At 41.3% G+C, this 16,602-nt stretch overlaps 1 protein-coding gene across 3 annotated transcripts in view; it reads right to left on the reverse strand.

Annotated features, from left to right (window-relative positions):
• rapgef2 (Rap guanine nucleotide exchange factor (GEF) 2) overlaps positions 1-16,602 on the reverse strand; it is an 84,985-nt gene that overhangs the window by 54,452 nt on the left and 13,931 nt on the right. For all 3 annotated transcript variants that reach the window (XM_036127204.1, XM_021320610.2, XM_021320617.2), the window contains 2 exons: positions 7,846-7,921; positions 4,163-4,330 (listed from right to left, as the gene is read on the reverse strand). In XM_036127204.1, coding sequence (XP_035983097.1) covers positions 4,163-4,330; positions 7,846-7,921 — 244 coding nt within the window. The remainder of the gene's footprint in view (positions 1-4,162; positions 4,331-7,845; positions 7,922-16,602) is intronic.

Raw genomic sequence — 16,602 nt, forward strand, 5'->3', positions numbered from 1 at the left:
CTTCACACAGCTCTGCTTCAGATTGTCTTCCTGTGTCTGTGAGCGCTCCAACTGGGAGTTTCAATCTGGGGTTAGTCTGACTTTGATTTTTCACCCATCAGACGGGCTTCTCTGCAGCACCTGGTGACCTGGACTGCTTCAGCGCGTTGCTCAGGGACAGGGAACGCTCTCACAGCCTATCAGAGACCTCAGAGTTAGGAAACAACCTTTCTTTAATAGTTAAGAACTGCTGCCGCTTCCAGCAAAGCATTAGTTCTTTCAGGATCCACCAAGTATGCCGGCTGACATTGTTATGGGGCATTTAAACATGGTTATTCAGGCAGCAAATTACAGCTTAGGATTAGTATTAAACAAGGCCGGATGTGTTTCTCTCCACCAGGAGGATTTTATACAAGCGTTGTTTGATAAATTCCTATTTTTAGACAGCAAATTCAAACATCAATTTTACTTTTGAAAATACAGATATGATTTAGCTCCAACATAGTTCGCCTATTTAACAGATCTGGACGTGGGAGCTGTTTGAACACAATATTTTCTCATCTAAATATCTTTTTTTGGTGCTTTTGTCATTAATACAGAACAAACTACTAAATAAAGAATCTTTAGACTTGTGAAATTGCCCTAATCTTCCAGGAAAATCCTGCTTTTTTATCTACACAAATGAAAACTGTAGGAAATGTTAAAGCTACGTTTCATTTTTCTGGAAGTCCAGCTACATTTGGTTTGACGGGACGAGTCTGTGCATATAAACATGCCTCCTCTCGTTTAAGCCTCCGTCCAAATTCACCCCAGCATCTATTAGCACCCAGCGCATGTAGCCTGCCCCGCATCAGGTAAATGTGTTGATGTGATTTAGTTGTTGTAATCTGCAATAACATAAAATTGTCTCACTTTTCCCACAATCCCTTTAAGCCCTCCCCCCCTTCAGGAGCTCTGGGATCTGAGTAAAATCTACATCAGGTATGGCATCAAAGCAGTCCAAATGAACCCAATAAGAAAATATATCATTGGCAGTCAGGAAGTGAATGTTTAGCATTCAAAATCTCACAGCCAACTAATCATCACACCCAAGCAGTCGTTTAGCTTTGTGATATTGCATATATTGATATTGCAATGATGACAAATCGTGCAGCTTTATGCTTTGTAACATGAGGCCTAAGTGAGCCACCAGACATCTTCTAGCACTGATGTATGCATTTTATAACAGCATTTAAAGCCACGAGGAGGTATAAGTTATGGGCGTGATTTCTCTTTTCAGATTTATTTCCATGCCTCCATACCTGTCCTCACATTTAGCTCAAAGGCAACGACTAAGATAAGCCCTTTTCTGCCTCCTAAACATGCCTAAGGGAAGCAGGAAGGAACATTTGAGCTGTCTGGTGTTCTAACTGCAGGAGATTAGCATGCTATCCCAGCTTAGCAGCTGCCAGGATTCACCAGCCCTCCACCCTTCTCCGTCAGCAGCAGCACCGCTGTTAGCGTAGCCGCTTTCCCTACTGTACTTCAGCGTGTGCTCAAACAGAGCCCGTTTGGGAATACTGGTCACCATGGCCGCAGGCTCCATCCCTCCCGCAGGAGCACCGAGTTCAGGGTTTATGGAGGAGATCTCAGGCCATGAGAAAGTTCACTGCAGTGCTCCATATATTTGGAGATCAGTTACTTTTTAAGAGTAACTGGTTCACAGGGACCAAAGCCGACAAGAACCCTGAGCAGGACCCAAGGGACCGCTGGGAACGAGAGGAATGCTGTGAAATGGTTAGGACCAGGAAACTGTGCAGAAAAGGCATGATGGGTATTTACTGACTTTCCTCAGCTTTCTTTTCCCAGGAATAGGAAGCAGGGAGCGTGACTCAAAAAACAAACACATTTCGCAGCTAATTTCACCTTTTTACAACCAAAACAGATCAAAGCCAGACAGTTTTCTCGTGATCAGGTCAAATACTGGAAAGAAACTGAAACGCTCCAAACCCTAAGCCAGGTAGACGCTGCGATCTTTGGCCCTCAGCGTGACAGCTGCTCTGACGTATGTCTACCGATCAGAGCCGAGACGAACGGCGCTGCCCCGCAAATAGAGATAAAAAACACGATTCGTTTTGGATCTCTGAATGACTTCCTGTAAGGGATTACCTGTCCTGTCTGCTCCAATCAGAGCAGACCCAACACGGAGGGCTGTGAACAGGCGCATCTTCATGCCGGATTGCACGGCTGGCACAAACTGGTGACGGCTTCCATCATTGTTCTCTTATTGTGGCAGCCGACACCAAGAATGGTAAATTATTAGTCTCCTGACTCTTTATTTCCTTCTATGGGTTTTATTTTATCTTTGTTTTTTTTGTACCTGCAGCAGACTATGATGCACTGAACTGGGACATTTTTAAATTATTGTTTATGAAAGGACATTGACATTTGATTAAACATATTCATCCATAGATAACCCTTTAATTTAACGCGGGACTATTTTTTTATTTTAACTTATTTGATTGTGGTTTTGTTTGGGCCTAAGGAGTAGAGCATGGAGCTGATCAGCTGCAGCTGGTGCTGCAGATAGATGGCAGATCTTATTGTCGTACGCTGTAAGTGATTTAGTAGTAAACGGTGATCGTACATATTGAATTTGACGTCGTACCAAAGATTATTAAATTCACATCACACAGTGTGTCATGGAGTAGTCCTATAAGATCGCTAAAAATCACAGAGTAGGAAGGGCATTAGGGAGGTCATTTTAGGAAAAATATTAGAATTTCCTGAATTTTCAGAGTTTTACCTCGGTAAGATGAGTTATTCACAAAGCACCCTCAGCTTTAAGAGAGCTCGTAAAGTAATAAAATGTTAGGAGTAGTGAGGAGGACTTTTAGCAAGCCTAAGAGCGTCTTAAACAGGAAGATGGTGGAAACGGAGAGATCTGATTGGCTGATCCACCACCTAAATAGTGGAGGAAATGAGAACATGAAGTTCTGTAACAATCATACAATTATTATTATTATTATTATTATGTAGATACAATAAACTTTGCAATCCCCAAAGAGGGAAATTAGCAGCTGGACAGGTTAAAGGTCAGACTCTACTAATGTAAATTTATTTATATATAAATATTAGGAAAAATATTGAATAATCATGAATATAAATAGGAGAAATACACAAAAATATACATTTTACAGAGTGTAAAATGCTGTCAATAATTAATATTCTAAAAGAATTAGTAAAACTGAGCGCACATTAATATCAAATAGATTAATTAGTAAAATGACCAGCATGGCAAGTAAACATAATCAAATCAAACTGACAAGGATGTGATGCTATGTGCAAATATCCAGAGCTTGTTCTTAGATTCAATTTGTTTTGAGTTAATAAAAATCAGACACAAGATTCATGCATAATCTTGTTATTCCCTTAAATTTGTGGGATCCAAAACTACGGCTTCAATTACCTTATGTGTTATAATCCTCAGTAAATAAAAATAAAAAAATCTGAGTTTGTAGCTCAGACCTCTATGAAAAATCATGTCAGCATCAGCCAGGAAAAAGCTGTCAGTGCATCTCTAGTTTCTGTGGATAAAATGGCTTTTGATGAGATACATGTATGTGTCAGTGTTTTCCTTTCCCCTCTGGTAGCTGTGCACTGCCTTTCAGCTGGCTAAAAAAGGGCTACCTAATCACTGCACCTTTACACAAAAGCTGGAAAATCAGATTTCTTTCACACTCAGAGAGCACAAACATCCAAATCCTGACATGGAGACAAAGCTACTCTCACAACAAACAGCTTTGCATAAGAGAAACACACAGAGAAGCTACTAAAACACTCATTAAAAAGATGGTAGATCAACAAACAGAAGCCAGAATAGTCTCAGGAGTCTCTAAACACACAAAGTGAGGAAACCTCTAACCCAAGGAGAAGGAGAAAAGCCTTTTAATTCAGCAGCGCCTCCCCCTGAGGAGAAGCCATCAGAGCACAACAACTCATGACCAGGGGTCAGCAGCAGGCAGAAAACACAGCGACAACACAGACGCATTCACAGCGCTCACATTTCCACACGTGTTGAGAAGTAGAAAAGCAGCGCAGACAGCGGAGGAGCAGCCCGGCACGCAGGCGAAGCATCGCTGCGCCGCCTCCGGGGCGCGTGGCGAGGGTAAACGCTACGCGGCGAAACCCGGCTCCAACTCACCGTGTGGTACCCCCGGGCTACGGGCGGCTTTCCGCTGGGGTACGGATCCACGGTGTCGATGATCGTCTGCCGCTCCCCTTTCTGGTTAATCTTCCGAAAGCGCCGGCGGGACTGTCTGTGCGAGGCTTGTCGCTGAAAGTACTCCTCATTTTCATCCATATAGTCCACCTGGAGGCGACAGGGGGAGGAGACAGAATGGGAGTGACCGTCTTCGTCTTCATTCACCCCCCTCACCCCCGCCCCCATCCCCTCCCGTCAGCAGAAAAATAACACAACTCCCTCATCCCCTCCCTCCCCTCCGCTTGCGTAAAAACAGAAGTGTGTTAGTGAGGGCTGCACGGTGAGCACCGACGTCAAAAGGTGCTCGCATCACTAAAGACGAGATGAGAGGTGGAGGAGCTGTGGAGGAAACTGGCTGACAGGCAGACATGATGGAGGAAAAAGGCATCTAGTTACCTCAATTACACGTTAAAATGAGATAAAATTCCTGCTTCCATTCATAAGGAACGTTAAAACCTGCCACAGGACGGCTCTTACCCGACCAGGGAATCCTAAAATATATGACAGCAGGAGGTTTTGGGTCAGGACGGGATGAGATAGTTTAAGTTTTTATATCCTTCTACTTTGGGCCCGATCCGTCTCATCTCTCCTGCTATTTTCACCATTTCTTGCAGCTCAGCCTTTGGGATTAAGCTGCTAAAAATCTCACCCGGCTGCCATGACAACTGCAGCAGAGTTGTGCGCCGGCGAGGGCATAAAAACCGTGTTTGTGTGTCTAATTGCTCTCTCGGAGCTGCGCGCGCGTGTGTGTGTGTGTGTACAGTACCGACACGTCAGCGGCGTAGGAGCACGTCCGTTTCTCCGCTGGCTTCACGGCGCCGCGTGGAAACTCGTACCGTTTCTGTTTGCGTTTCCATCCGGCTCGGTAACTACGAGCCGGCTGGGCTTGTAAAACAGCAAAAGGCAACAGAGTAGCAGCTAGCGGCCGGCTGCCGCTGAGACGGGGGGGGGGGGCTCTCTGACGGAGCCGTCCTCCCATCTGCGCTCGTGGAGACGGAAATTAGGTGAACTGAAATGTGCTGTGGCTGCAGCAGAGAGAGCTAGCTCTGCACACCGACAGTACACAGGTTACACCTGATGTTTTTCTTGAAAGGATGATGAAAGTAGGGCATTGCTTGCACTTCCTTGAAAGACTGCTGTGTTTATCCACAGGGGAGATTTCTTTCTTTTATACAGAATGTCACTTTTGTCACTTTACAGCCAGAAATGTCATATTTTTTGTGGGATTTTATGCCACAAACCACTGACCAGCTGTTGGTGGGAAGGGAAATGATAAATGGAAAGAAATGAGCACATTGGATTCAGCCCCTTTTACTCCGTTATCACTGAATAAAATCCAGTGCCATGACCTGTGTGTAACTTCGTCTCACTGAGGAGCTGCTAAAGGAGAGCATTCATCAGGGAGGCAGCCAAGAAACCCAGGGTAACTGGAGGAGCTGCAGAGAGCCACACGCTCAGGTGGGAAACTTGGATTCATTAGATTGGCTGTATACACGTGCTCAGCACAACCTCCAGCCGCTTTATTAATGAAAAACAGTAAACCATGCGTGAATTCCTTCTACTTAACCCTATAACTGAATAATTAATTCAAATATATATATAAGATCTCTAACTCTTCGACAAAGTCAGTGTTTTTCTGAACATACAAGCGAATATATTTTACACACCCAATGTAAGAATGCTGAAAACATGAGGAAAAAATGCACACTGCAAAAAGGGAACGGAAAGTAAAATGTTCTTAAAATGAGTCTATTTGTCCTTGATTTGAGCAGGTAAATAAGATTATTTGCCAATTGAATGAATATTTTCACCCCTAGATAAACTGCACTTCAAATAATAATGATGAAGATGAGTTGCTCCTGTTTTAAGTGCAACATGAGCATTGCCATTCCATTGGCAGATTATGTTATTTACCTGCTCAAATCAAAGTCAATAAAACTCATTTCAAGAAGATTTTACTTACCTTTAGTTCATTTTTTGCAGTGTATTTTTGGTCTAACGTATCAGTTACGATACAATGAACATTTGAAAGCCTGACGTTTTAGTTTTAATCTTTTTTGAAGCTTCCTAACAGTCTGAGTTGGTCAAATTTCAATAAAAACACTCTGAAGTTTGTGGTCGTAACACAGCAGTACAGCTGCATAAAGCTTAGAGTCCATCCTTAAAACCAGCATTCAGTCATTTTGACCTGTTATCTTTGATTTAGCAGCTTCAGTTTCTTCATTAGAGACAACATGAACACATTTGTTTTTCAAAAAGCAGTCCAAAATGGAATGATGTTACAAAGTAGTGCTCTGTGTTTGGTAGTGAAGACCTTGATAAGAAATGCAAGTGGAGTATTTACTGAGATTATGTAATGCCTGTTTGGCATTTGCAGCTTGTTTGGTGTCTTATGCAACAGTAAGCTGAATCTTCTTATGTTCTGGCCTGATGCAAGAAGAACTGGGATAAAACTGCAGCTTTTGATAAATCTGCTTAATTAACACAGTGGTTACTTGTAGCACTGTTATTTACAAGGCCTTCATGACTGAACGTGCGCCCTGGGGGAGGGATCATCTGTAAAAAAGCCCAGGGACTCTTTGGAAACGTTTAAAAACAAGCAGGACTTTAAACTGTGAAACGACTGACTCTGTTCTGCAGGTTGAAAGGTCGACATAACCGATGCAGCGGCTTGGTGTATTAACAGATATCAAGCTGCAGCTGTGTGAATATGTCTTCTGTGTTGGCCAAATCCTCGGCACGTCTGTGGGGGTGACTTCAGGCCTCGGCTAGCTTCTGTTCAGCAGATGACTGCTCCGTGCTGCCAACTTGGCCGCTTCGCCCGGCTCCGAGGGGAATAATTCATTCTTCAACACTTTTACTTTCACTACATCCCCATTAAAAAGAGGGAAAAATCTAACTTTAATGAACACGTCGACCTCGATCCTTTTTTTCACAGCAATTAGAGCAACCTTCTAACAAGAATTTTATTGCGTTACAGGGGGAAAAAATGCACTAATCTTCGATCTAAACCCTAGTCTGTGTTGAAAGTGGAGTTAATTTAGGGCAGGGATGCAGGACGATGCGAGTTTGACACTGCAGGTGGGAATTAGTGTGGGTTTAAGAGTAATCCATTACTACATGACGTAACATACAAGTGTACTCCTGTTCGCGCTAATGGGTTGCTGTATTTGAAGTTTCAGTGGATCTACGCAGAACGAGCCATTAATGCGGACTTCTCAGGCCTTAACGTGTATTTTTAGACATAAAAAAACTAAAGTTGGCTTTGAATTTATGGCACATATTTCAACAGTGGGCAGGATTTAAATAAAGAAGCTTAATAAGGAAGGAAGGACACAAGGCACAGAGGAGACAAAGGAGGAGAGAAGAAGGAAAGACACGAGGGAGGAAGGAAGGAAGAATAAAAGAAAGAACACAAGGGAGAAAAGCAGGAAGAACTCGGGCGATAAGAAGGGCAGAAGGAAAGAAAAAGGGTCAAAAAGAAAGGCGGTAGGCCCAGGAGGGAAGGAAACAATGGAATAAGGGATAAAATGGAAGAAATATTTCACATATTTCTTTTTTCATCCTGAATAACAGAGAAAACACTGTAAACTTGCTCTGAGCAGCGGGTCAAATGAACTCACCACGATCATCTCTGACGGTTCAAGGACGATGCATTCACATCCACGTCGCAGGCTGCCCGCTGATCGCTTCCCAAAACTAAAAAAAAAACAAAAACACAACAACATTAAAAGAAAGACGATTAATAATGCACCTTAAAGCAACAGAGTCTGGTTCAGCTCGCAAAACATTAACAAAATATTTCTGTTAATCTTTAACTCGTTGGGAAGCCAGAGTCAGCGCAGAATCCCATAAACGCATGTTAGAATATTCATAAGCAAACACGGACCGTGGGATTTCTGCATGTAAAAATCAGACGGAGACGCTTTTTCTGGACACCGCCGCCTTTCAGCTTCAGGAGGGAAACACCCGGCGTGGAAAAGTCCACTCTCAGGACGTCAGCTTGTACAGTAAGCCTCTCTCTCAGTGATCAGAGGCGAGCTGAAAGCAGCAAAGACCTAAAACGTATTTTAAAGAACCGACTCTCCGCCATGGAAATTGTGCGACTGTGCCGATCCCAGCGGTGGGTGTCGGGAAGAATGCCGCCTTTGTTCAGCACACGATCCCCATCTAGAGAAACAAGAGCGTCGCTGTTTGTGCTTTTTAACATCTTTCGCTGCAGAAACTGACCCGCGTCTTGTGTGTTTGTGTGTCAGATGAATTCCAGCGGCTCAACAAAAAGAGATTCCTTTGAGTCATCAGACAGTCTCTATAATGTTTGCCATCATTTACACAAAGACACTGAGGAAACACATTTTTATGACCACATTCTTTCACTCCTACATTCTCTTCCATTCTGCATAGCTTGCTTTTAACTTTGTTCTCTGTGTTTTTTGCTCTGCGCAGTAGCTCCACCTGGCCTGCTTTGTTCAGCCGTGGCGCCGTGCTGCAGGCGCTCTCCTCCTATAGATGATCCTCTTGTTCCCGTTATTCAGTGTTTAACCCTGTTTCTCTCCTAGACATAACTAATGGCTCCTGCGCTCTTTTTTGGTGTCTCTGTTCTTGTCGTAGAAAATTTTTCTGGCCAATCTACGTGATTTGATTGAGTTGAATTTGTAAAGTGCCTCGAGGTGACGTGTTGTGAATTGGCGCCATCTAAATAAATAAACTGGATTCAGTTGATATATAAACGCCTCTTATCCCAACAGTATCCTGAACTTTAAAATCTCGGGGTTTTACTCAATAAAGTTTTCTTTCGTCTCAGAATTGGCTGCATCTTGCACATTTCTAAGACCAGAGCGGTTTATTATTTAAAATCATCTCTCTCATTTAGTGTCACTAGGAAACAGAGACTGACCCGAGGACTTTTCCAACAAAACAACTTAAATTGAGAGATTTTATAAGCTCTAGTCCGGACTAGAGAAAGACAGGATGCAGGTAAAACGCTGGACATGCAACCAATCAGTGATATCTAACAAACTAAAAATTTAATTTCTGCTTCTCTTTTTAGACCCTGGAAACTAGAAAATTCTCCTGGACTAGGTTTGAACTTTATGATTTAAAAATCCTAACATTCTTCTGCATTCAAATGGAGAATGTTACTTTTTTTGGGGTCTAATTAGATGGTAACTAGATGGTAAGTACAATTTGGGGCCCATTTGATGAGATAATTTGCTTAACAAAATAAGCCCCATAGAGGATTAGTGTAACGCCACATGTCCCAGATTACCCTGCTAGGAAAGTGACTTTAAGTTTTACAACGATAATAAGTCAGTATAAAAAGTTAAAACAACTTAAAACATCTCTGTGACGTGTCTCAATAACAGCTATACGTTTACACACTGTTGTGTCTGTGTTGGTTAACGCTCCTTCAGGACTGCGTAAGGTTTAACTATAAGAAGTTTTTACAAATTTACTCTGGCCATAATCTAAATTATTTTCAGAGCGTGGCTACAGTGAACAAGTTACAGCGGTAAAACCTCAGGTTGTGATTGAGAACTTTGCTCAGTTTTCCTGTCAGCCCATAGGCGATTAACAGAGAAGTCTGTGTGTGTGATTAAATTAGCGTTCGCTGCAGCCGTAAGCTTCAGAATAAATCCACCAAACGTATAAAATGTGGCCACAGCGACAGAATCATCAGCTGCATTGAGGAAAATCGCAGCTTTTTGTTTTCAAGGCTGGAACTCCCGTCCTCCCTCTCTCTTCCTCCACAGACACCGGAGTCAGGATCATTTAAAGTGATTTCACGGTTTTTGATCCTACGCTGGACTCTGATGGGCAGAAAAAGACGCTCACAGCTTCACTGGACATAATATAGATGAAGAGCAGAGGTTTGGAAACACACAGCTGACGACCAAAGTGAAGCAAAACGTTCCAGCCCCAGGAGGGAAAACACTATTTTAACCTATTTTAACTACTTATGTACCTGATGCACAACCACTATGGGTAAAAATGGATGGCTAGATGTGTGTCTAACTGGGTCCACCACTATGGACATTATTATTCAATTAAACTGGTACCCGGCAAGTAGCAATGGCGACCAAAGGCCCAGACTGAGCCTGGGAAAAATCTATATGGGGCCCTTATGCAGACGGTGGCACAGCTAAATGAGGGTAGATATTAGTAGGGCTGGGCAATATGGATTAAAAAATAAATCTCCGATTTTATCATACCAAATCCGATTAATCGATTTTTTTTCCTCCTTTTTGTTTCATAAAAAGAAATTAAAGAAATTATTTTAAAACCTTGCTTTTTATGTCAAGTATTTCATCAGGGAGTTGACCTGAATTCAAAGTGCAACTAAAAACAAGCTTGTAAAACTACTTTGTTTTTAACTAAGTTAAAAACAAAGTAGATAAGTAAATGAAGTACCTCGTATTATGGTAAAAAAAAAGTTTCCACTTAACAGTATTTTGACAATACATTTGCCTAAACATATATTCAGCATTGCATGCTGTTCTCTTCATGGAAACCCAATGAGTGTATTGGCAAAATAAAATCCAGATTTTCCAAAAATAAAATCTTAAAGAATTGTAAATTCGAATTAATCGATTAAATCGATTTATTGCCCAGCTCTAGATATTAGGTCGTCATTGTCTAAATTTACACATTTTACCATCAGAGTACTCATGCAGAGCAGTTCCTGGTTTCCTGTGAACTTCTGTTCACATTAAAACAATGTTGCATCATTTCTAACTTAATAATCAAATTCATGTGAAAGAAATTTAACAGCGTCTGTTAAGTACCTGGTAGGTATGATTATGTATATGTTTTGGTTTTTTTTGCTACCTTGTTGTCTAACGTCTTCAACTAAGTTTGTAAAGTTGCTTAAAATCTAAATCTGCATGACTGACACAAATGTAGAAATCCCAGGCGCCCACTAGGAGCTGTGAGCGGTGTTGTATCAGAAGTGGCAGCTTTCATCAATCAGTCCAATGAGAGCAGGCCCAGCATGACTTAAACGCCTCAAAGCTAGGGCTGAACAATTAATCGCATTTTCAATATAATCGCGATTTAAAAAAACGCAATTTCCAAATCGCAGAGTCTGCAATTTTTGGCTATGTAACAATTAGGGAATTAGACACGTCCATTAGGTGTCGGTAATATGCTTAAAGTGGGTTTGCCTCCACATGGAAGGGAAGACAGTTGCAGCAGTGAGATAATCTAATTTTATTACTTGTTTTAGAGTTTATATAATCATATATAGCATTAAGTACAGGTCAATCAGTTTAATACATAGACATGCTTGTTGGTTGCACTTTATGTTCAACAAGGATTGATGTCCAAATCAACTAAAAGCTGTTCTCTTGAACAATATTCTGATTAATAGAAACATTAAAAGTTCTTGTTTTAAATAGTCCTTGTTTACAAACATCTTTATTTAGAAGCCATTTTTGTTGCTTGTGGTTAATGCAGAGAAAAGTCAAAATTGCAATTTTGGTTGAAATATATCGTAAGCAGAACGCAATCATTTCTGCTCTGAGTTTAGAAGCTGTGGGTGTTTTAGCAACTAATCCACATGGCGAGGAAACAAAATGATTTGTTGTTTGTATATGTTTAAAAAGACATGATAAATTAAACTGGGGGAAAAAAAAAAATCGCATTAAATCGCAATATTAAGGAAAAAAAATCGCAATTAGATTATTTTCCAAAAATCGTTCAGCCCTACTCAGAGCCCTGGGCTAGTGGCTGCATGCTGCAGGTAGCGCTTGGTCATCAGCTGGCTGCACAAAGCTGCCAGGAGTCTAAATATCACTTTGAAGTAGAGAAATTAACGATTTTGTGCAGCAGGTCACTTTATACAAGTACATTTTTCTCCTTTCTTGTCATTTTTCTCTTCACAGAATCCTCTTTTTAGGGTTTCTGGTAACTCTATTAACTTTGGTCCGTATGTCTGCTGCATTTTGACAACTTCAGTTTGATAACTCAACAAGTCAATAAGCAAGAAGCTTGTGATAAACCCAAGAAAAGCCCGGTGGCAGTGAGAATAAAGGCTGCCTCAGAGTGACGGCAGCGGGGGGGTTAATGCTGATTGTTGCTGTTTGCTTTGGCAGCGCTTCTGTCTAATGCTGTTGTAACGCTGCTTGTACTCCCTGACAAACACAAGCCTGAATTCCACCACGGGACAAAAACACACACGACACCAAGAGCTTACTCAGTATTTTCACTGCAGTTCTCACAAGAAGACAAATGCTGTAATTCTTTTGCAACTGATTTCCAGCACCGCTGATTTGTCAGCGGGCGTGTGGCTTCACAGAAATGAAGGAGCGCTTCTGATACGGTCGTACGGATCTTCACCACCAGCACACCTCCTCTGAGCCTCCCTTCAGCTCAATATGCGATCCAAAGGCTTTGATTCCAGCTTCCTGCAGGTTAATGTAGTCCTACTAGTAGGGCTGAACGATTTTGGAAAATAATCTAATTGCGATTTTTTTTCTTAATATTGCGATTTAATGCGATTTTCTTTTTCCAGTTTAATTTATCATGTCTTTTTAAACATATACAAACAACAAATCATTTTGTTTCCTCGCTGTGCGGATTAGTTGCTAAAAGACCCGCAGCATCTAAACTCGGAGCAGTAATGATCGCGTTCTGCCTACAATATATTTCAACCAAAATTGCAACTTTGACTTTTCTCTGCATTAACCACAAGCAACAAAAATGGCCTCTAAATAAAGATGTTTGTAAACAAGGACTACTTAAAACAAGAACTTTTAATGTTTGTATTAATCAGAATATTGTTCAAGAGAACAGCTTTTAGTTGATTTGGACATCAATCCTTGTTGAACATAAAGTGCAACCAACAAACAAGTCTATGTATTAAACTGATTGACCTGTACTTAATGCTATGTATGATTATATAAACTCTAAAACAAGTAATAAAATTAGATTATCTCACTGCTGCAACTGTCTTCCCTTCCATGTGGAAGCAAACCCACTTTAAGCATATTACCAACACCTAATGGACGTGTCTAATTCCCTGATTGTTACATAGCCAAAAATGGCAGACTCTGCGATTTGGAAATTGCGTTTTTTTTTAATCGCGATTATATTGAAAATGCGATTAATTGTTCAGCTCTACCTAGTAGCCAGAAGGACTACAAAAGGGCTACATTAATAGAGTTAAATTTATTACAATATGTTACATTTTTAAAAAGGGAACTCATTTAAGACTTTTTTGTACAAGCTGTATCATATACTGACTTAATTTATTAAAAAGGTGGTCTTCACACACATTAAATGTAGACATATTAATAAATAGGGTTGACCGATATTTTGGGCTGATTTTTTTCCCTATATCGGCTGATGTGTCCACGCCTTCGCCGATCCATTAGCGCATTTAACAGCCATGCTAAACCACGTGAAGCGCCCACATTGCAGAGAGCGGCTGGTAACGTAAGACAACAACAAGCGTGCGTTTTTTAACTTTTAATGCAGTTTTAACTAATTTAGCTGACTCTGCCATTCGAAAGTCTGGCTGTGAGCGGCAGGGAGCAGCAGTGTGTGTCTGTTTCTCTAAAAACCCTCGTCTGATCTCCAGCTGGCGAGCTTCCACCGCTGTGCGCGTGTTCCTTCCCGTGGAGAATCACGTACGCACATGAAAAAAAAATATCAATCACACTGCGTGCAGCAACCAACTTCACATGAAAATCATGTCCATTCACTGCAGCAGTGGTCACTGCGTTTTTTTCCTTCTATAAACACTGAAACAAAGAACAGGGTTTCTGCTACATGTCACTGATTGTGGCGCACCGCCACGGCAAAATAAAAGCCGCCACACCTTCAGAATGAAGTTTGTTTTGCTTCCCTCAGCGCTGTCTGACAGGCACACCACAGCTGCTGTCCTGAAGGCCACATACAGTCAGCGCAAAGACAGGCAGTGAATCACGCACAAAGTGCTGGTGATCCCGCCCTGGATTACAAAGCAGGAAATAAATATGACGCAAATATTGGTTTAAAAGGAGTTGCACTAAAATTATTCCCTGAAATTGATTCACACGCAGCTTCAATCACTTATTCTCGTCATTCGCTTTGTACCTCTGGTAACTGTCTTTTTTAGTTTGTTTTATGTAGTGTGGATTCAGGCAATGGGTTAAAATTCATAAACCATTTCATAAAGATCATTTGTAGATCCAAACGCATTCAATCACCGTTTATAATCAGTTTTTGTCTTTGAAAAAGCTTCTTATTCCTACAGCCTTTCAAACTGTGGCCTGACGATGATTGTTGACATTAACTGGTTTAAATGCAAGTTTTAGACTTGTGTTATATTTGTTATCATTTTTATCAGGAGAAAAGCAATATCGGCTTCAAACAAACCTAAAAAGAAACGACAGCACATATCAGGTATCAGCTAAACTAAAGTCAAAATAATCGTTATCGGCCTTAAAACAATCTGTATTAGTCGATCTCTACTTATACATTATAACAGGAAGCTGTGAGGTTACGGATTAGAAAATATGATAAGATGACTAGAACAAAATATATAGAAATCCCCCACAAACAGAGAAATGTAACACTAACATTTACAGACAGGGTACAATAAAGTTAAAGGTTAACTCAAAAACAAACTCTAAAAATAACTTCAAATATCCTGGAGAGGGTCAAAGATGCAATCGATACGTCAAGCAGTAACAAAAACAGGCTCCCTGACTTGAAAACAGACGTTTCTCTTTGTATGTAAGGAGGGCCTGAAAACTTTCATTCTTCAAGGGGGGAGCAGCAGAAAACATCTGAGAACCAATGATCTACGCCGACGTTATCAGCTAATCGGATGGAACTAATTTTTATCTAACAAAAATTATTCAACAAATACCGCAACCAGCAGAGTGAGTTGTTCAAACATGCTCCTCCGTTGCATTCCTGACATTAGTAATGAAAAATAACCCACATCTGGCAATGTGAGATATTAAAGAAGGGATTATGGACGTGCAGAGTGGGGGGAGGAAAACAAAAGCATCTTGTTCAGGGATTAAAGCTTGTAGCGCTCCACCACTAGTCATGAAAGTAAAGGATCTTAAAAAGAGCATAACGTCTGTGAGCTAACAAATGTAAAGCATGAACTGGGACCTCTAAAGATCAGCACTGTGACAACTCAAACTGTGACCGATGCAAACAGATTTTTATCAGCCGGACTGATGATCCTGGAGTCTGAGCACAGAGAGGTTCCTATGAATAACCAAGCAATGAATAATTCAGGCCGAAGCCAGCGCCGTCATCTTCCCTGAGATGAACTACGATTACAGGGAAACGTCCACAACCAGAAAGGTGATTTTAACCACCTAAGACATACGTCACAATAACATTTAAGATAATTACTGTCCTATTTTTGGCACAACAATGCCTCACAACACACAGCTGTGCACATTATGCATTATTGTTTAATCCAACACTGACAAACAGACTTGATCCGCTTCCGTTGATCGGTCAATTTTAGGAGCCAGAACCCAAATCAGGCCTTTATTTGTTGGATAAGAAGGTAGTCATAGTTTTCAACAGCATCCTCACAACATCCCACAGTGTGTTGACATCCTGCATCTTTATTATGGCAGAAAACGGGCCCTCCATTGGAGAGCCCCCGCTTCTGAACACATCCTCGCCGTTAACTTTTTGAACAAAGCCGGTAAGATTCTAGATATCACATTACTGCATGTAACAATAAAAATATTACAGAAATTATACGTCTTAAGCTTGGTTCCAGATCACTGTTAAGTCGGCTGTAACTAAAACCACAGTTTTCAGGGTGAAAAAGCTCATAACAAATCAGCAGCATTTGAATTTAGCTCTGGGTCTTTATCTATAAGAGTTGCTTTTATTCCTAAGTTTAAAGTGCAATGTCAGCGTTTAAATCAACCAGTAAGCCTTTAATATCCAAAGTAAAGTGATTTAAAGCACAGAACCAGACCTGCTGCTACTGTTCAGTCATCGATGGGCTTTGACTTCTGCCTTGGTGGCCCTTTTTGCATTCCTGTATGTAACACAATAAAGACGCACGCCTGAAACGTCATTCCGCCTTCCCCCACCTTTAAAAGCATAAAAGCTCAACCTGCACCCTGGATTGGATCTGGGGACTTTAAGAACTTCGTTAAGGCCTTAAAACTCAGAGGTAGAAGGGGGTATGCCGGATTTTTAAGCCACCAGGACGACAAAGATTGGATTCCCTGATTATGCAACACTTTGGGCCGAGCACAGAGAAAGAAAGGGATTCATAACATGATGGAAACCATATTCTGGCTGGAAGGACTCTGGGGAATCTCCATCAGCTGCACCTGATCGTCCGTCCATTGCAGAGATGACCAGAATTGTCTGGAGTAACATCACGGTTGGATCACACGCCTAAA

This window comes from Fundulus heteroclitus, chromosome 23 (assembly GCF_011125445.2).
Source record: "Fundulus heteroclitus isolate FHET01 chromosome 23, MU-UCD_Fhet_4.1, whole genome shotgun sequence".
NCBI lineage: Eukaryota > Metazoa > Chordata > Actinopteri > Cyprinodontiformes > Fundulidae > Fundulus > Fundulus heteroclitus.